This window comes from Chlorocebus sabaeus, chromosome 29 (genome assembly GCF_047675955.1).
Source record: "Chlorocebus sabaeus isolate Y175 chromosome 29, mChlSab1.0.hap1, whole genome shotgun sequence".
Taxonomy (NCBI): Eukaryota; Metazoa; Chordata; class Mammalia; order Primates; family Cercopithecidae; genus Chlorocebus; species Chlorocebus sabaeus.
This window is the reverse complement of record NC_132932.1, coordinates 17042813-17063441: the sequence shown is the minus strand read 5'-3', so window position 1 is coordinate 17063441 and position 20629 is coordinate 17042813. Positions and strand designations below refer to the sequence as shown.

The window sequence follows — 20629 nt, the reverse complement described above, 5'->3', positions numbered from 1 at the left end:
TTTACTCTTACCAGTGACAGTGCCACATCCCCATCCCTGCATCATCTTTGAAACAGAACCAAATGTTTCCTTACTTCTAGCACCTAAAATTTTCACCTTAGGTTCGTCTGATACGTAGCAAATCAGTAGGCCACTCCCATTTCAAAATTGGAAGTTTACATACAAATGCCCTGGATTTCTGACTTCTGAAGAATTTTGAACATGCATTCTTCAGATGATCACACTCCAGGGTGTAATGTACCTGGCCCCATCCATTCCCTTTACCCACTTGGCAGCTGCACTCAGGAGAGTCATGTAGCATTTTGATGCCAATAGCTTCTTCTCTATCATTTTGTCCCATGAGTTTCCTCAGTATAGCAAAAGTCCTAAGAGAAGGAGGTGGCACTGCCTTACTCTACACTTTGGAGGACTCCTTCCTCTTCTTCAACATAATTACCTCCTGTGAGTGGGAAAGGGGGGAAAGCATGAGTAACACAGGCTTTGATGAGAAGATAGAGTTTTTTTTCTTCTTCTTCTTTTTATTTCCACTGCTTTGGAGCAGGTTTAACACGTTAGAGCATTACTTCTTTCCCCTTCTAGGGCACTGCATCAGAGCATGGTGAACAGAACAAAGAACCAGCCAAGAAGAAAAGGAAAAAATAAATGAAATGCCTGAGTTAATGTGAACTTTGGGGCTTCTGCTTCGTTTTTACCCAACAAGCAACAATGCCCCTTGTCCTACAGCCCACACCGATGTTGGCATCTTAGTTCTGAACCCACTGAATTCAACTGCACCTTCAGTTAGAAGGAATCTTCTTGGCAGGTCCTGCTACTGAAAAATGGCTGGCCTTAGGCAAGCCCTTTTGCAAAAAGCACAGCTGAAAGCCTGAGTTTGGGAGCCTGCACCGCCCCGACGAAGCTCCATGGGAGCAAATACAGAGCCTCCAGGCAGTGCTATGGTCCAGGCTGGCTGCGTTTTTCCAAGGAGCCTTTGGTGAGTTCAATTATCTGGTAAATATCCAGCGCTTCACCTGAAAAATAGTGCAAATTGGTTAGGATGCCACCTCAATAACTGTAACTGAGAGTCAGAAGTGAGCAAAGGAGCTTAATGCTAAGGTCAAAAAGGAGAGTGAAAGGTTGAGAACAATTGTCACGAATGGTAATGTTACATGTTAGGAGGGTCTGTTTTCTTTTTATATAAAATAAGTCTGTCTTAGATACATTTTAAATAGAAAATAAGCTTTCTGATTTACTTGTTTGGTATTTAAAGCACAGTTTGTTTTTCTGTCATCTAAGAATGCACTCTATAGAATAAATCCTCTTTAAACATTTCTGCTATGGTTGAAGTAGGGGACAGGTACAGGTAGAATATTTGAAGCTCTGCTGTCTTCATTTTTGAAACATCATGTCACATTCACTGTGGATACAGGGCACCTTCTAAACTGAAATTAGCCTAGAATATAGCATGAATCAAGAGGGTGATCTCTGCGGCCCCAAGCTTCCTGTTCTCCAAAACCCACTTGCTAGTCCACCTCAGATCCTATTTGTAATGAGGAACAAATGCGTTGTGCTCACCCTGGGGAATCCCGTATCTCCTTTCCATCCCAGTTGGGTTGGAAGGGGTTTTACAATCCATGGTCACTTCCTTCCTGAGGCATCGGTCAATATCAACTGCACTGAAAAAGGCGACTGACTGGGGCAAGTCATTCAGACCCAGCTTGTAGGCAAACATGCACCTGAAAGAGACCCAATCTCCGCTCACAGTCATGCCCTTCCTGTGAACACAGACGCATCATTCCTGGAACAATGACCCCACACCCCTCAGGGCAGGGCTTCCCCTGGTCCAACACCCCATCTGTTCACTTAGCTAAGTCAAGAATGGTGAAGGTCCAGCACTGTCTTCCATCCAGCAGCCTAACCTCCCACTGAGATACTGAAATGCAATTATGGACTCAACACACTGTTTTTTTTTTTTCCAGTTTGGTACATTTTATTAATATACGAAATCACTTCCAATTGGGCCAGAGTTTGAAGCATAAATGAGGACTTTTAGCTTTGTAAAGCATAACCCCCCTGAGATGATTAAGAGGGCAATGGGAACAATGTTGAATATTGTAAACATCTCTTATTTACCCAATAATCAGGCTAGATCATGGTTCCCAAACTGGTTCTGAGTGGCATCAACATGGAACAGTAATATCATTTAATTCATCCATAAGAACTAGGAATTTTACTACAATAAAATACAACTCAATATATAAAATATATAAGATATTTTAAAAAATCACATTTGAGTGTCCCCATTAACAATGTTTTCTGTTAGCAGTCAAGTAACAAACTTTTGGCACTTAAGAAGGGAAACATTTATGGGAGAAAGAAAAACATCTCAATTTTCTATGAAATGAGAAAAGGCTTCTGTCATTTGATTTTCAAAATAGAAAAGTGTGAGTACCACCCTTTGGAATAATTCCCCTAACCTCACAGCTTCCTCAATGATCAGTCTTGGTATCTGACATTTTCAAACCCAAGAACTCTTTTTTTAAAAATTCAGGCTAGTCTTTTTAGGACTTCTATAACTTTTTAAAAATTAGAAATAAGAAGGTGAAACATTGACTTCTAGGGGGATGAAAACTCAAAACTGCCCAGTCTGGCCCAAGAAGCGCTCACCCAAAGCCCCACATAGGAGCACATGGCCAGGCTAGAGGCCATGGGCCCCGCATACCTGGTCAAGAGGTTGGTGATCTGCAGGGCCAGGGCAGCACGGTAGCGGTCCTCCTCCCGCACCAGGTAGCGAACTTCGTCATGGATGCTGATGCAGAAGCGCCCATCTATGGCAAACTCTTCAAACAGCCACTTCATGGCCACAAGCATGAGGTGTAAGTAGTCAACAGCAGAGCTCTGTACCACCCAATTCACACGGCTGGTCATAAACTGGGGAGGGAAGGTGGGCACAGGTGAGAGGAGCTATGCTACATACCAATTAACTCTAGGGTAGAAGCCCCAAGAGAAGCTTCACTCTGGCCCTACCTACGAACATTGGTAAGGTCCACAGGGAGCCTGTGCCCTGCCCTGCCCTGCCCTCCCCGGGGGCCCCTCTACCTATGCTCCAAAGGTAGCAAGATACCTCTCCCTGGACAGCCGAGGGCTCCAGGGCTCGGCTGATGCGGCAGCCCAGCACCGGGGTACGTGGTATGTCAGACGTAGCAATGCTCTCAAGCTTATTGAACATTTCTGACTCTGTGCCCCCCTTCCATGCCCGTTCAGCAATCACCTCCCACTTCTTCCAGTGTGACCTAAGGGACCAGAAACAGAGGGCAGACTCTGTCTTTCAGCATCTCAAAGCTGAAAAACAAAGCATCCAAGCTCTTCTGGGACAAGCCCAGACCCCTCCCTCCATCCTTAACACAAAGAAGGTTCTTACTTCCTTGCAGTTTCTCTCTGGACCTTGCGCAGATCCTGCAGGGAAATCCAGCCACCCTCAGTCCTGTCCACTGGGAGGTGCAACTCCCTCACCAGCCACTCGCCCTCATCCGACAGCCGATACCTGGGGGCAGCGTTGTTATCACCATCATTCCACAGGAGTGCTTCCTGTGTCACACCTAGTGCCTTGGCGTGGAATGTTCACATCACTTCAACTTTCAAAAACGCTGGCATCATGCCAGTCCCCTAAAGGCTTTTATTCAGAGGAAGAAACAGGCTCAGAGAGGCTAAGTGCCTTGCCTAGGATCACGGAGCTAGAAAGAGATGCAGCCCAGGCTTTTGTAGCCCCAAAGCCTGGGACACCCCATGGTAGCCCAATAAAGGACAAAGACTCCAGCACACAAGCAACCACTATTCCTACTGTCCTGTTTCTTTAGACACTGAATTGCCCAATGACCAACACGGGCCTTATATTCAGGAGGCAGCAAGGACCATCACTCTAGATTTGGGGGGATGGGGTAAGAATAGGCTACCCTGAAGGGGAGGGGGCATTTGTTGAAGCAGAAAACAACAGCCAGGCCTGGCTTACCCTTCTCAACTGCCACAACCCTAGACAACTCAGCTTCCATCTAACCTGCAGATTTCACAAGGCTTGTTGCCTGAAGGCTCCAGAGACCTGTCACTCACTTGTATAAACGGCTTCCCTACCACCTGCGCCTGCAGTCCAAACTCTTGTGACACTTTCGAAGGTGTCCACAACTAAAGCCCCACCACCTTTCTTGCCTCCACCAGCACACGCTGCTCACGGTATGAGCCTTACCCAACCTCACTTTATCCACTGGATGATACTCAGCTCCCCTTTCCTGCATTTACAGTTATCAACCACTGTATCATTTATCACATACTTAACTTTTAGTTGTTCATAAGAAAGTTTCCACAATGAGCCAGCTAATTAAATGTGGACAATGTATTGTACCTCAGGAAGTTGTACCTCTCTTCCTTCACACTTTTGGAACCCTCCAGAGTCTGCTAAGGCCCTGAGCACACAGTATGCAGTACTATGAAAGGAAACAAATTGGAGAGCTAGGCTAAGTAACCTGGAGGCCTGGTAATGCTTTCTCCTGTATCAACATCAGCCTACATGCTCCAGTTTGCCACAGCGCCCTCCTGTCAACTCCTGTCTTCCACCCACTCCATTTGCTTTCATTCCCTGTAGGCATCTGAGTTTGCAACCCCTGTATTATTGATTATGCGGCATAATCAGAATTGTCAAGAGGCTACCACTTGGTGACAGTAAACCAAAAGTATTGCTTTACTCCCATGAGGAAAAACTGTTTAAGGCTGACTATAAAGCAAGCAAATGTCACAACAGGACAAATCATCCCGGAACTAGGTTACACAGTTGTGGAAGGAGAGGGGCTAGGTGAGGGTTCAAGTAATGGGCACGAGATAGAACAGATGGGAGTACTAAAGGACAGTAAAGCAGGCCTCAGGTCCTGGGTGTTAAAGTGGATGGGAGAGGGACCCTCACCAGCGGAGGCCCTTGGTGACGGCGTACATCTGCTGGGCCTTCTCAGCTGCCTCCTGCTGTGTGAGCCGGTGGTTAAACTGCATTAGTAAGCGCTCAGCAAAGGGCTGCCCAGCCCCATAGATGCGGCCGTAGTTGAAGACTTTGGCATGCTCACGGCTGATGCCCACGGTAGTGGCTGTCTTACTGTGTAGATCAGTGCCCCTGCTCTTCCTGCCCTGCAGTGTCATCCACCCAAAGGCTGTGCAGCCTGGAAGATAAGCAAGAGTGAGAAAAGAAACTCAGGAACATTCTGCCCAATGTTCATCAGAACTGTCAATATGCTACCTGAGGGGCTGGGCTGCCCCAACCCCAGCTCCTGCTCACCATGCATGCCGGCAAAGTGGGCGTCTCCAAGCACAGCTGCAATCCACAGCTCTTGAGAGTCCACATCAGCACCCACAAGGGTGTAGCCAGGTGGGGCCTGCACCATGGCTTTCAACTCACTGCCTACTCGGTCAGGCTGTGGGAAGAGTGAGATACCCAAATGAGATTCCTCCTACCCTATTCCTGGAGCCAGAGTTGACTGAGAGCCTTTCCTAAGGGCATGGCTTTAGAGAATGCCAGACAGCACTGGTGAAACTCCACAGTTCTATAGACAGCCACCTATCAGCAACTGGGGTGACAGGTAAAGAATCTACTCTATGCCTAGTGCTATGCCAGACCCCTCACCTACATGGTCCCATCTAAATTCTATGAGAGCTGTAGCTATTACGCCTGTCATTGGCCAGAAGCAGGTGCCCAAAACACATTTACTGAAGGAGTGGACAGGAATCATGAAGCCAGATTTTCCTGTCTTCCATCCACTCCAAGATCTGGGTCAGGCAGTGAACTAGAGTCCTGCCTGACCCAGATCACAGGATCCTTTTCATGCTCCTCGCTGAATACCTAAAGGCCCTCAGAGCTGAGTTTCTACAGACCTGGGAGAGGAAGAGCAGGGGCCAGAGGTGCAGACGACACATACCCGGGCATTGCTGGCAGTGAGCCACGTGGGCTCCACAGCCCGGCGAGTGATGGTGCCGGCAGTCACCACTTGGGGCAGGATGGCCCCATAGAGGCCTTCCTCATCATAGTCGGGGTGCCTGGTGGGGTGCATGGGAAGGAAATGGGTCTTAGTTGCTTTGGCCCTAGGACCTACCACCTCACCTCAGTTCTCCTATCCCTACAACCACTCAGCAGACCATACCTGATCACAGCACGGGGCAGAGCTGACCTGGGCAGCCACACCACCATCTGGGAGCTGTGGGGACAAAGTGAGGCTCAGCACAGCCATGGGAAGCAGAATCTATCCCGCATCCCACCATGGCCCTCACCTGCCCGCCTCCTGGACTGCTGTACTCCTACCCAGCCTCACTAACTGGACTCAACATGAGCCCTGGCTCAGCCAAGGCCTGGGGCCCTGTGATACACCAGTCAAGAGCATAAGCCATCTGGGAACCGGCCAGGCCTCTGAGTGAGCTCCTGCTCCTCTCTAGGGGGCATCCATGAGGCACTCCTTCCACTACTACCTCTTCCTACACACAGGCAGACTTCATCATCCCAGAACCCACTCTGCTCACCAGAGCATGCTGGTGGCCACAATCACCTTGGAAATGGCCTTCAAGATGAATACATTTGCCATTCCAGACTACAAGACCCAGCTCCCAGCCCCCAACAGGGCTTATAGGCCACCAGCTCTTCATGGTCCTCAGCCATATCCCATGGCTCCAGCAGTTACACCAAGAGGTTCTGTTGGGAGCTACGAAGGGCTCTCATGGTCCTACAGCACCATTCTTTTTACATTAACAGGGAAACTGAAGCTAGAGGGGAGACTTGCCCAAGGTCCATGGCACCAGAACCAAAAGTAGCTAGGCCTCTGGACCACAGCTAGGCTGGCCCTCTGTCGGAATCCAAGGTTAGTCAGAGGTCCCTGGGTGGGAAGAGGGGGGAAAGGCGTCCCAGGACTCCTCCCATGGTGGCCCACCTGATACGTTTATGGGCGTTCCTCCAGAAAGAAATCATTTTGTTGATTTCCAGAGCACGGGGCCCACTGGCACCTCCTGGGCCAGCCTGCAGGGTGCCATCCTCCATCTTGGGCAGGAAGTCCTTGGCAAAGGGGCTTCCCACATTACAGCTATTACCATCCTGGACAGAGCAAAGGAAGCAGGGGCTGGAGGCAGGTGGCAGACCCCTGGGTGGGGAACCAATGTGAGCACCTGCACTTCTCCCAACACTGAGCTCAGAACCTCAGCAGTCTGAGACAAATCCCTGATTGCATCACATATGCACACACGCGCACACACACACACAAACGTGCGCGCACACACATGCACACACACAAACGTGCGCGCACACACATGCACACACACACGCCCCCTAGGACACACAGACACAAGCAAACCTGGCTCCCCACATAGTGACAAATCGGCAGAATCTATCACATACCAGATGTACCCCCTGCCACCCAACTTTCATTAGAAAAACAAAAGCTGAGACATGATTTCAGTATGTGCCTGAAATCACACTCTCCCACTACTAGTCATTCCCACAAAAAGGATAGTCTCGGGTGTGTCACTCTGAAGGCCTGCTGTGGGCCTTGAGCAGAGTGAGGACACACCACAGGACAGGCCATGACCCAGGACACACCTTGTGAGGCAGCTTGAAAAACCAGCAGCCAGGGATGTCCACATCGTTGTAAGGTCCGTTGCCATGGTGATAGTTGGGCTGGCTGTCCTTGGGGCCGCCAGGGGCAGTCTGTGGGGGCCACACACCTAGATCAGGCCCTGCTCCAGCACCTGCATTCAGCAAGGGCCAGGGGGTAGGGAGTGGGAAAAGGGCCTGAAACTGTCGTCATCAGCTGGGAAATGACAAGATGGCCATGAGGTCTCACTCAGGCTTTCTCCTTGTCCTCCAACATGTGTGGGGCCTCCCAGGGACAGGGTGGCATCTCCAACCCCCCTAAGACCTAGGGAACTCTGGCTGGGAAGAACTACACGGGCAAGAGGAAGCCCTTTCCACCCAGCACCCACCCAGAGAACCCCTGAACAGGCACACTGCTCACCAGAGCTAGCGGTTGACCTGGCACTGCAGCTCGCAAGTTCTCCATCTTGGCCTCAGCCTCCACTTCTAAGTAATCCAGTTCTTCTACCTGGAGTGGTCCAAGGACCAAGAGAGTAAAGCAGGGGACTGGGTAGGTCCCAATCCACCAGCCCCTCCCTGCATGGTACTCAGACACCGCAGGTCAGTCTGGGGTGAGCCACCAGTGCCAGCCTCCCACCCAAAAAGGCTGCTCCTTCCCTGGGTGGAATACAGAGGCCTCCCCTCCCCAAAGCTCAGGTTCAGAGCCTGCCCTCACCGTTTGCCATATGGCACTATTGTCAGTGAGCAGGAACTCCTCAGCCAGGCCAGCCTCCTGAGGCGTTAGCTGCTGCTTCCCCTGTTCGAGACAGTGCTTCCTGTACAGGGACTCGATGGCTCTGGGCAGAGAACAGCAGCAGCAGCCTCTGATTACCATATGCCCACTGTGGGCCAGGCAGCTTGCTGGTGCCTTCCACAATTCTGTTTAGTCCTCAGAATCAGCTCTGAGGCAGAACCAGACAGCACTTTCCCCAGGTTTTAGACAGGGATTGACAAACTAAAAATGACAGCACCCTGGCAGTAGGCTGGGGTTCGAGGCCTTGTCTCACTCAAATCCAAGTTCCTCTTACACTACAGAACTGCCGCCTCGAGAAGTTCTGAGAGCAAAGCAAGAGGACAGGACCCAGGGCCCAGCTGCAGGCTGGCTCCTGCCAGCTCACCTACCCCTGGGCTCAAAGGAGCAAGGCCAGTCTTACCCCTTTTGTCCCAAGGCCCTGCAAGAGACTCAGGCTGCCCTGAAAAGCCAGGACTCTTAATTCTGGGTCACTGTAAGTTTCTCCCCAACACCTGCTTGTCTAAAGCTCAGGTTCTGCGATCTTAAACAAGTCAACTGAGCCTCTGTCAACTACAACATGGAGATAATCATTCTAGCTCATGGGGCTCCTTGGGGAACAAATGAGGGAAGCACTGCTTGGCCCATAATTATCACTCGAATTATATATACATTTTTTAAAAAGCCCATCTCCCTGCTACTTGTAACAGCCCTCTGCATGTTCCTGTGAAGGCAGCTGTGCTGCCAGGCCCAAGAAGGCGGCCTTTAGTCCTCCCCACACTGAACATCTCAACGTACTCCCTCCCAGGGCCTCTGAGATCCAGAGGGTAAGGGTAGCCATGGAAAAAAAAAACGTGAACCCAGACGCCTTTGTGTGTGTGTGTGTGTGTGTTTTTAAATTTTTCCCTTTTTTGTTTTCCCTTCTTCTGAACCCAGACTCTTGAACCCAAACTCTTTCCACTAGCCTGAGCTGACCAGCCAGGGGAAGGGGTTCCTAGGCTCCAGCCCCTTCCTCCCCTGGGCCTGAGCCTTACCTGTAGGGGCAGACCACCCCAGCTGATTCCAGGGTGGTACCTGTCGGGAGCTTGGCCAGGTTGTCCCGCCGCCCAGGCACCAGGTAGCCCCAGCCATGACGCTCTGAGTAGTGCAGAGGGAAGCCATCCCAGGTCAGTGCCATGAGTTTAGGTGTGACCCGCATCTGCAGGCTGAGAAGGCTGGGGCCTGGGGTCCATGCGGGGTCGTCTAACCGGGGACAGAGCTTCCGGTACCATCTACATCCCACCAGGAAGACAGCAGTGTCACAATGGTAAGGGCAGTTGTTGGGGGGAAGGTTCTCTCTCCCACAATGTGCCCCACCCACCCTCCAAAGCCCTGGGGCTTTCTGGTGACCCCAGCCTACAGCCACCATCCCCTCCTCTGGGATGCTTTAGCCAGGACCCCCATGGAATCCTCTAGAAGAATATTTCAAAAGCAAAGACACTAAGTCAGTCCCACTGCACTAGTCAGAAGCCAGGACACAAAAGCATACCCTGGTCCAGGGCAGGGCTCCTTCCCAAGCTCCATTTCATTCAGTGTAACTGACCAGAGGAGGGAGCTCATCTGCCCTCCCCACTCCTCTAGAGAAACACCAGTCCTTCTGGGTGCTCTCTTGCAGGCTGTTCACCAGAGTTGAGCCCAGGGTGAAGCTAGGAAGGCACTCAGGACACTTGCTCTCAGGGTCATGCAAGTGCAAAGTTGGCACCCTGCTGCTCATCCTGGCTGCCCTTTTTCTCATCTCTGCCACCCTAAGAGGCTCAAAGGAAAGGGCACCTTCTCAAGAAAGGCTTCTTGATTTATTTCCCCAGGCAGAGTCAGAACTACCTATGGACACTAGCTGCACTAGCTGGTCTACATGCCTGGCTTCTCCTAGAAAAAAGGAACTACTGGAAAGGAGGAGCTACGCTCCAGTCTCTACACCCAGTGGCTGCCACGGGCCAGTGCACAGCAGGTGCTCAGAACAGTGCTGAATGAGTCCAGTAAGCCAGTCCAGAGTGAGCAAATGAGAACAGGACTGGAAGACAGTGTGAATGAATGGCAGCAGGTCAATAAGTACACATGTGCATGATGCCTCTGTGCCAGAACCCAGACCAGGTCTGTCCTGAGAATGGCGCAAGGGTGGACTCTAGATACACTGCTGGGGGTGGGCTGGGCTCACCCAGGGTGTCCAGGAAGGTGCTGGGGCCGCTTGGGCAGGAGCTCTGTGGTCCCCTTCAGCTTCTGCAAGCAGGCACGGGCCATGACATCTTGTTGAAACTCCTCCTCCTCACTGCGGGGGCCGAGGTCTGTGAGGGTAGGGGAAGACAATCAGGAGCAGGAGAAGGAACTCTCAGTAAGACCTGTTCCCACCCCATCATCTCCAGAAGGCTGGAGCAACCTTTTCCAAGGACCCCTTCAATCACAGGACCTTCCCAGCAACAACCCCTACCCTACCTCTACCTCCTGCCCATGCTCCCCACCTTCCTGATCCATCGGATCACCAGGGGCCCCAGCCCCCTCGATGGGCAACTTGCTGGCTGTGGCTAGCTCCTTCTTCACCTTCTTAGCTTTCTTCTGCTTAAATTCTTGCAGGTCCCACTCCAGGTCCCAGAGCCAGGGGTCTTCTTTGTACCTACAGAGTCAGTCCACTAGGGCAGGGCTAAGGCTAAGCTGAAGGCTAGGCCACCCACTTGCCAGACCCCTGCCTAGATCCTGCCCACCCAAGGCCTGGCTACCTCTCTCCTGAGAGCAGCTGGCAGGCATCATTGGCCAGGTCCATCAACGACTTCTTCATCTCCCGCTGGAGCTCCTCATAAGTGCCCTGTGCCTCTGCCAGGTAACGCTCCCAGTTCTGGTTGACAGGCAGGTAGGAGACACCCATCTCCAGCATGCCAGCCAGAGTCACTGGGTGGGGACACCTTGGAGGCAAACACCAGGAGCTGCCATAAATGACCACAGGAGGCAAGACTTTGGCCCAATCCCTGAGCTGGATTAGCAAGCCTCAACCGAGCCACCGACACGGCACAGCTCAAAAGTCAAACAGACAAGGCATTAAATCCCAGCTCACTGTTACTCATCCCTGGGTAAGTAACCCCATCTCTTGGAGTCTCAGTTCTTTCATCTATAAAATGAGAACAATATCATCCCATCCTCAGGGGTAATGTGGGAAATATAGATGGCAAAAGTGAAAATGGCTGCCACACATGGAGTAATGACTGTGTGCCAGGCACTGTGCTAATAATCCCATACATGAAAAACATCATGCCTGAACCTCACAACTTGGGTGGTAAAATACAGTTGACCTTTAAACAACACAGGTCTGGATCGCGCAAGTTCACTTACACACTTATTTTCTTCTACCTTAGCCACCCGAGACAGCAAGCCCAACCCCCCTCCTCCTCAGCCTACTCAACGTGAAGGACAGAGATCTTTATGATGATCCACTTCCACCTAATGAATGGTAAACACATTTTCTCCTCATGATTTTCTTAATACATTTTCTTTTCTCTCGCTTACTTTAAGAATATAGCATATAATACATATAACATACAAAATACGTATTATGTTATCAGTAAAGCTTCTAGCCAACAGTAAGCTATTAGTAGTTAAGCTTTGGGTCAAAAGTTCTAGCCAAATTTTCTTCCCTTCTTTCTTCTTTCAGTATCTTTGGTACAAATATACCTGAATTTTCAGCTACACAAGGGTCACTTCATAAGACGGACTCATTAATAAACACAAGCATGATGTACATGAAGCCCTTGGTTAAGGATCTAGTTCAGAGAAGGTGCATAGTAAACCAGCACCATGCACATGAAACACAAGCAGAACTCCATGGCCCTCCCCTCCAGGGCCTCTGTAGAAATCCAGAGTCCAGGGTCCAGATGGACACCACTGGACGGAAGGGCTCCATTCTTTCAGCCTAGAAAAGCTAAGGTCCCCAACCTGAGATAGAACCAGTGCCACCTGATTACAGCAGGCCCGGGTACCATCCATTCTTTCAGCCTAGAAAAGCTAAGGTCCCCAACCTGAGATAGAACCAGTGCCACCTGATTACAGCAGGCCCGGGTACCAGGAACCCACTGACCCCCAAAGATTCCCACATGGGCTCCCCCTCACCTCTCCAAGAAGAGCGGTAGCTGCTGCTGGAAAACCTCATGGGTGGCCCACACGTCCTGGGCACAGTACTGCATCAGGTCCTGGCACAAGATGACAGGAAGGCGCAAGGTGGGCAGCCATCCCATTACCACCACCAGGTCTCAGGGTCAGGCCTGGCAGTTGTATCTCCCCAAGCGCAGCTAGGGGTGTGTCACAGCCCATCTCCCGAGAGCCCCCTCTAGCACCATACCTGGAAGTTCTCACGAATGTCCTTCATGGTACCCTTCACGAACAGTTCTCGAGGCTCCTTCTCTAAGGGAGGCCCCCCTACATAAAGTCTGTGCACCTCTGCCAGACTGTTGACACTGCTGATGTCCAGCCAGTCCCAGGATGAGATCTGGGGAACCAGAGCAAGGGACACAGCAGATCAGCTTGGCCTTGGATCAGACGGGCTGGTGAGGGGGGTCCCAAGCACTATGCTCCTGCCCACTGGCAGTGTGCTCTCACCGCTGGGCCTCTTCTGGCTTTCCTCTGGGACTTCTGGCCTTGCTTTGTGGGGCCCTGGACCTTGTGCCTGCCCTGCTTGGCTGCTATCCACAGACTGCGCTGGAAGCTACTTAGCCCTGAGATGGCCATGTGCATGCTCATGGTGTCCAGGAAACGCATGCGGGAACCCTGAGGAGGAGGAGGAGGAAAGGGAAGGGAAGGAGGGAGGCTGCAACTGTGGGGCCAGCCCACCACTGCTTAGTGGTGTGGACCTCCAGCCCCACCTCAGCTCCTCAAACAGCCTCCCCTCCCAGCACACAGCCTCCAGCACAAAATACAGAATCTTCATGTTTGTTCACGCTTGCCCCATCACCTTTAAGGGGCCTGCCTTCCCAAATCCTAGCCACCCTTTAAGATGCAGGCCTGGCTCAAACCCAACGTGCAAGTCCTTCCCAGCTTCCAGCAGTAGCTCTGAGCAACGTAGATACAGAGTGGCCAAAACAAAACCTTCAGGGCTATCTAGTCTGGCCCCAACCCTGCCACTCATAAGCTCTGTGGCCCTGGGCATGTCAACAAGGCTGTCTGAGCCTCAGCACCCTCAGCTATAGGCTAAAGTTGCTCTCCTCCACCCGGCCTGTCTCCTAGGGCTGCTGTGAAGATACAATGAAAAAACACTTCATAAAATTAAGAATTGCCAATACTATACACCAGGTAGAGTACTGAGTGTTTGACATGGAGGCATTGTTCCAACCCTCCTATTAATCCTATGAGATTTATGTTATCTCTGCCTTTTTATAAAAAAAAAGGAAACTAAGACTTAGAGATGTTAAGGACTTCATAATAGTCATCAGTGGTTAAGGCAGGAAATGAGCCCAGGCTGTGGCTCAAAACCTTTAAGATCCATGCTAAGCTCTAAAATGCCACAGAAATAAAGGCCATTATTACTTTGTGACAACTTAGGTCCTATACCGGGCTTTCCCGGGGACATAAACAGCTAGGCACAGGGAACAGAGGCACAGCTGGTCAACAGATGGGCCTTGTGGCTTCAGCAAAGGCAACAGAGACACTTGCCAAGCAAGCAGTGCCTTCCCTAACCACTGAGATTAGGGCTCCTGGCCCATCCCATGCCAGAACCTGTAGCTGGCCCCAGGAACCTTACCTGGATCAGGTACTGCTCCCTGATATGAGCTCGGTCAAAGGAAACATTGTGCCCCACCACTAACTGCTCCTGCCAATCTCTCTGGGTGGGGCTGGCACCAGCAGGGACCTCCAGGGGGATGAGGTCAGCCGGCGACAGCTGGCTGGTCCAAGAGTAACGCTCTTCCACCAGCCGCCGGCTGCACCAGGAATACCTGAGGGAGGCGAGAGGCAGGCAGGTTCACCATGGAGACATTAAACTTCCACTCCACAACACCCACTGCACACCTACCACTACATGCCAGATGGCGTACTGGCAGCTGGGGACACAAGTGAGACCAAAGGGTGCTCCTAACTCAGCTACAGGTCAGGTGTAGCAGGGTGGGTGTGTGTGCTGGTGGGCAAGAGCTACAAAAGCTTCTTTAAACTTCTGCACATAAAAATGGAACTACTGGGCTATTAGACCTACACGCAGGTATTATATTACAGCCTGGGCCATCAAGGTGTTTGCTAGACCTAGTGTTCACTAAGTCTACATCTAGCTCTGAGGTTTTATGAACATTATCAACCCCTTGTCTATAGGCACAAACCAGCTACTGTTCAAAGTGCTAGTAAAGGAGATAGACAGTAACAGAACCGAAAGTGGAGTTTTTTTTAATTGAACTGGTTAAAAAAAAAAAAAGACAAATACTGCACACATGTACAGGATGAATCATCTCATGGCTGAAAAGATTCTGGGGCACAAAGAACAAATCACACACCTTTGAGAATCTCACCCTCAGTGAGAGACCAGGGAAAGTGCCAGAATGAGAAAATGTATGCGCATGTGATAAGGTGGGGGTGGGAGGATAAGGGATGAGTGCGGCCTGTTGGGGGCCTGACACTGATTCAGTAAAAGGCTGCAGTTTGCTCAAGATCCACAAGGCTAGGTGTAGAGGAATGGCCACTGAGGAAATGCCTGTTGCAAGCCACAGATTGTTCTCAACAGTCAAGGCCCACTCAGCATCAAAGTGAGTGACGAGGCCACGTGTGGACAACACTGCAGAGAAGGAGCTCCTTGCAACCTTTATGGAATGGAAGAAGGAGTATCTGCCTCAACAGATTCAACACATATAAAACTACTTTCTTTCAAAGAGAAAGCAAGAGGGTCCTAGTTTTAAACCTGACAAAATCTAACTCATACTCCAAATGGTGAAAATAAGCCAAGGGACTGAAAGAAATCCCCCCCACCTTTTAATTCAGCATGTCAAAGCCCTTACAACAACACAGACAAAAAGGCTAAAGAATGCCAAATAGTTGAGGCCATGGTGATAACAGGGACTTTGGTTACAATAAAAAGCCACATTGGTGTCAAGATGCAGCTCTGCAGCTGTGCATGAAGCCATCTCATTACACACTAGTGATTAAAAAGCAAGCCAAATTTAAGATGAGTAGGGATCCATGCCATTAATACTAGTTTTACTGTGAATCTCAGATAAATGTTGATAGCCGGAGTGATGTCCCTCTAGCCTGATGGCCAAAGCCCTTACCAACAGCCTTTGGGAAGAAGCTGCCCTGTGGGAGGCTCACAGCTGACGAAGGCTTCTCCTCCCATTGTAAACTGTGGGATGGTCAGGTACCTAATGTTACTCAGTTAAGGGGCAGGGGCATGCCCAGGTTCAAAGTGGACCTCTATTAGGGCATCATGTGGCACCCACCTCCACCCACCAGTCAGACTCCCAGGAGGAAGGTCCCAGCATGAGCCCAGGCCTTAACAATGACTTCTGCCATCGGGCCAATGCCCTGAGTACCACTGGCAAGAAGGCAAGAATGGAATGAGAATGAGGGCAGAGCGGGAAGGACAGGGAGGGAAAGGAGAGGTAAAAGGAGAGAAAGGAGGAGGAAGAGAAAAGGGGACTTGAGGTAACTTGGCCAAAACTGACCAACAGATCAAAAAACAAACCTTTCTTGTCACTGATTTCCTAATTTTCTTTCAGCCACCAAAGCCTACTTTATCTTTCCAAATGATGGCCGGTATTCCCCTTTACTTTGACCATCGAGTTACATATTCTTAGTGTGATTCTCATTGTAACTGGAACTCAATCAATGCAGAATCATCTAGTTTTGCTCTTTTCAGCCATTAATGCCTACCTTATCTATTTAGCCATGTTTTCACCATTTTCAACTGCATATTTAACATTTCGCAGCTTTCTTTACAAAGATGTAGCTTCCAATAGGAATAAAGAAACTGCCAACTTTTTTGCTGGCCATGCCTGAAAGCATTAAGGTTGTAAATAGTATTTTAATCCTGGAATGAAGAATAAAAAAAGGGGAGAAACAGTACTGCCATCATTGTTTGAAAAAGAAACTTGGGTAGCACTTAGAAAGTTATTTAAAAAGAAAAGAGAGATTGGATATACTTGTTTGGGACCAAAATGCCTGCTTGGAAGGCTAGGGGAAGGAAGCAATGTTTCTCAACTACGGGTGGTCAACCAGATGCCGCCTCAAGGGGGCATGTGGAAACGTTGGTGGCTGGGACAGTGGGGAGGGGGGTGTTGGTCTGGTGTTTATGGGAAAGGCCAGGGATGCTAATGTCCTATACTGCCTGGGACAGTCCCACAGAAGGGAGCTTTCTACTGCCCAAAATAAATAATAGCTCCCCAAAAAGAAACACTGTTCAAATGACTTTTCAGACTAACTTCTCATGACGCTATCAGGGGAGAGGGTAAAGTCACCAAATCATGGTGATCTTAAGTGGCCTCCCACAGGTCTCATGTACAGCGCTCTACTGTGATTCACCGCATGGCCTTTACTGCCTGACATTTACTTGGATATTTGCTTACTGCCTGTGATCTTCCCACCAGAAAGTGAGTCCCACATAAACAGGGGTCTAGTCCTAATTCACCACAGCAGTGCTCCCTACGTGAGCACCCAGCACATAACAGGACCTCAGTAAATGTTCACTGAAACAAACTATTAAGCTGGGCCCCCATGCCTACTTATGTCCCCAACCCTGCCCCTACTTACCAGGCCGAGGGGGATATGGCCACCGCCAATGTGGGGCAAGTTCCCTCTGCCAAGCAGACCTCCACGTCGAACACCAGGGCCCGCTCCTCGGGGATGGCCACGGGTACGGCCTCCCCCTCGGGGCCGTACCGGGTCCAGCCCTCCGCCCAGGCCCAACCCGTGGGCTGCGGGGGCAGCTGGGCCTGCAACAGCGAGTTGGCCGCCTCCAGGTAGGGCAGGCTCTGCTTCTGGGCCAGGAGGCGGAAGTGCTGGTCCAGGTTGTCCCCGTAGAGGGGCGGCAGGCGCAGCTCCACGTCGGGCAAGGGCGCTGCTGGCTGCCCCCAGAGCCCGTGCTTCTGCAGGTGTTCGACGCTGCGGCGCACCGCGGCCTCGCCGGGTATCTCCCCTCCTTGCCCGAAGATTTGCTCGTGCAGCCCTTTCGAGAGCATCTGGATGTGCAACGGGTTGTGCCGCAGCTGCCCGCCCTCCGAGGATGGCACTTGCGGCTGCTGCAGCTGCTGCTGCCGCCGCCGCCGCCCGTCGCTGGGGTCGGACGCGGGGACGGAGCTGGAGACCCAGCGCCCCGGAGCTGGAACCGGCCCTGGCACGACGGTGGCGCCGGCCAACTTCCTCCAAAGCAGGCGGCTCATGGTTGGTGCAGGGACCCCCACGCTGGGAGTCAGAACACCTGGCTTTGGACTCCAGCTTGGCTGCTTTTATTGGCTGGAAGACGTGGAGAGAGACACGTCCTGTCTCTGCTCTCCTGTCAGTGAAATGGGTTTGACCATGCCTGCCTTCCACCCCAAATCCTAAAGGAGACAGATGATATAAAGCGTTATTTTACCATATATGTAAAAGCTGTATTCATAGTCACCATTCCTTGAGCATTTACTGCGTCCCCAGCACTGTGCCAGGCGCTTCAGTTGCATTTTCTGTTAAGCCTCAAAACTTGGGAAACGTCAATACCCCTCCTGGGGGAACCGGGGTCCACGCAGCTTCGTCAGTGGACCCACGTGGGGAAGCCGAAGGCAGCGAGTAAGAGAGCAGTATCTGGAGTAGAGCGACGCGGCTTTGAACCCCGCTTCTGGCTCTCTGGAGCTGTGTGACCTTGGGCAACGCTCCTTAGGCCCTGATATCCTATTCTGTAAAATGGGGTTACGGATTCTGCCTGTCACACAGGGCCGCTGTCCGGAGCACACAGGGCGCCTACGTCTTGCGGCCCTGCTCTTGGCAAGCGCTCGGCAAATGGTGGCTGCCATTACCGCGACCGGCGCGGCCCGAGAGCCTAGCGTCGAGAAGTGCCAGAACCCGGATTCGAACCCGTAGGGTGGGCCGCCGTCCCGTGGGACCTCCACCCACACCCGGACCACGGCCCAGCCGGCCGAGGGCGTCCTGCAGCGGGCGTGGGCGGCCATCCCCGTGCGCCCTGCCGCCCGCCTGCGCCCGGCAGAGGCGCCGCGGTGCGCCCTGGGACGAGCCGCCGCCCTGCTCCGGGCCTCGCTCCCTGACTGGAGAGGGAGGGGCCGCGCTGCCGCTCAGCGACCCAGCCTCCCCGCCGCCGAACCCGCCGGAAACCTCGGTCCGCACGGTGCTTCCTGGTCTGCGGTTCTCCCGACCCCAGGCCCAAGGCGCGGCGTCCCCCTATGCGCGGCCTACGCAGCCTCGGGGTGGCGTGTGGCCCCCACCCGGCCGGTCCGCTTCGCTGGCAGCAGCAACTTCCCGTCTGCACCAGACTAGGTCCCGCTGCTACCCGAGAGGCAAGGGGGAGACTCCCAGCGCGACCAATAGGAGGGCCGCCAATGGTGCGATCCGCCCGCGGGGGGAGAAAGGGGACTTCTGGGTGGGCTCTCCCTGCGGAACACTGCGAACTAAAGGCCAACCTCCCCCTCTCAAGGAGCAGGTGGGTTGGTCCCGAGCTAGCTGGTGGGCGGAGGTAACATTTTTCCGAGTGGCTCAAGAGAAAGTAACAACCAGGTGGCCGCGTGGCCTAATGGATAAGGCGTCTGACTTCGGATCAGAAGATTGCAGGTTCGAGTCCTGCCGCGGTCGTAGGGTGGTGCGATAACTAACTTTTAGTTTATTCCCCTTCAGGAACGAAGTATTGAGACAATCTGAATGTAGTCGCCGCCAATTCTCACCGCAATTCAAACATGTGGGGAACGCGAAGATCCGCGGAAGTAACCACTCCCACCCACCACGCCCACAAGTCCCTGCGAGACTGCCCGCTTACCTGTCTCAGCGGAGGCACATTTCTAAAATGTGCCGAGTCTCACACCCAGTCGCAGGTGGAGGAAAGTGGAGAGGGCGGGGCATCCTATACAGAAATCTCAATTTATACTCAGTTGATGGTTTCCAAGAGTTGGGGCTCGCAGCCGCAAGCGAGGCTCTCTCCCTCGCCCATGCCCCTGCCTCCTCGTCTCCTCGTCCTGAGCAATTCTAATGGGTAAAAACGTTGCCTTCCGTTGAACCTGAATGTGCTGGCAGATGCTAGCCTCCAGCCCACAGTGCGGCTGGACCTTGTCCCCCTCCCCGGCTGTTTCCGGTCTCCACATCCGTCTTCTGTTGCTCCAGTTGCTTCAACAACTCGCAGCGCTCGGTGGTTGGTGAACTGTGGTAAAGTGCACGCAGAATAAGGTCTACGTGATTAACCACCGAATGAGGGTTGAGGTCTGGAGGCCCAGCTGCACAGATGAAAGGGAGGCTTGGAGACATTTAGGACCAACCGAGATCACACAGCTGATTAGGAATAAAATTCAGGTCAAGCTGAAAGTCGGCCGCCACCGTCCAGCGTGGATCTCAAGACCCCGTGAATGGACTTGAGAAATTGACCTTGGCGTTTTTCAGCAGTGGGGTGCAGGGAAACAGTCCTCCGCCGGCCCTGCGGGCTAATGCCGACCCTCACCTGCTCCCGCCACCTGGAGAGGTAGAGAGAAGCCCCGAGCCAAGCAGCATTGAGCTCTAGTCCCTTCTATTTAAATATGAAATATTTTGCATACACTTTTCTAGATGTACGTAATATACACAGTGTTTTAATGTTTGTGGTTTTTTGTTTTGCCAAAAAAAAAAAAAAAAACACAATCAGAAATTCATCTTTTTTTTTTTCACATAACGGTTGACTTTTACAAAATACTGGAAGGAGAGGCTCTCAGCTTAAATAAGGGAGTCCCTGAACGGGGAAAACATTTTCATCTTGTTTCTTCTAACCGCCTACTGATACTTGGCATTTCCTCCAATTATGAGCACAGGCTGTCAGCCACCGTGGTATTAACAGTTCCTGTGACTTTGTCCCCTCTAGCGACCACAGATATTTTCATAACGCATTACAGGTGCTGCAGATTTTTCAAAATTTGTTTGCACTCATCTGTACTTCAAAATAACGGTGTTTACTAGACTGCCGCTAGATCCTGTTAGTTAATAAGTTTACCTGTTTGTCCTGATATTTCAATACCTTTGACGTTCTTTGTAATTCTGCATGTTTTCTGTGCTTAAAAACACTATTCTTCCATATAACCAAAGACTGCCTGTACCCCAAAAACTATTGAGATAAAAATTAATAA

At 51.6% G+C, this 20629-nt stretch overlaps 2 protein-coding genes and 1 non-coding gene across 3 annotated transcripts in view; 2 read left to right on the top strand and 1 right to left on the bottom strand.

Moving 5' to 3' along the window:
- FANCI (FA complementation group I) overlaps nucleotides 1-804 on the top strand; it is an 80367-nt gene extending 79563 nt beyond the window's left edge. The window contains exon 38 of the mRNA XM_007990349.3: nucleotides 580-804. Within this exon, the coding sequence (XP_007988540.3) occupies nucleotides 580-642 (63 nt within the window). The 3' untranslated portion in view covers nucleotides 643-804. The remainder of the gene's footprint in view (nucleotides 1-579) is intronic.
- Nucleotides 480-18783, bottom strand: POLG (DNA polymerase gamma, catalytic subunit). The gene is made up of 23 exons (XM_037987702.2): nucleotides 18648-18783; nucleotides 17094-17881; nucleotides 14110-14302; nucleotides 12972-13139; nucleotides 12715-12861; nucleotides 12486-12565; nucleotides 11105-11287; nucleotides 10850-11001; nucleotides 10549-10675; nucleotides 9389-9625; nucleotides 8301-8421; nucleotides 8007-8093; nucleotides 7592-7699; nucleotides 6930-7090; nucleotides 6153-6206; nucleotides 5931-6048; nucleotides 5294-5429; nucleotides 4931-5177; nucleotides 3401-3523; nucleotides 3104-3272; nucleotides 2702-2910; nucleotides 1555-1715; nucleotides 480-1010 (listed from the first exon to the last, which is right to left on the bottom strand). Exons 2-23 carry the CDS (start codon nucleotides 17720-17722, stop codon nucleotides 934-936), a joined length of 3687 nt encoding a protein of 1228 aa, XP_037843630.1. The 5' UTR covers nucleotides 17723-17881; nucleotides 18648-18783; the 3' UTR covers nucleotides 480-933.
- Nucleotides 18784-19048: 265 nt separating this feature from the next.
- TRNAR-UCG (transfer RNA arginine (anticodon UCG)) lies at nucleotides 19049-19121 on the top strand. Its single transcript has one exon. It is a non-coding gene; the product is annotated as a tRNA-Arg (tRNA).
- The last annotated feature ends 1508 nt before the right edge of the window (nucleotides 19122-20629 follow it).

Coding starts and splice junctions, on each gene's coding strand:
- POLG (XM_037987702.2), bottom strand. CDS start 17,722: ATGAGCCGCCTGCTTTGGAGGAAGTTGGCCGGCGCCACCGTCGTGCCA. Junction 9,626..10,548: donor CACCTTCCTGGACACCCTGG/GTGAGCCCAGCC, acceptor GGTGGGATGTAG/ATGGTACCGGAAGCTCTGTC. Junction 2,911..3,103: donor CCTCGGCTGTCCAGGGAGAG/GTATCTTGCTAC, acceptor TTCCCTCCCCAG/TTTATGACCAGCCGTGTGAA.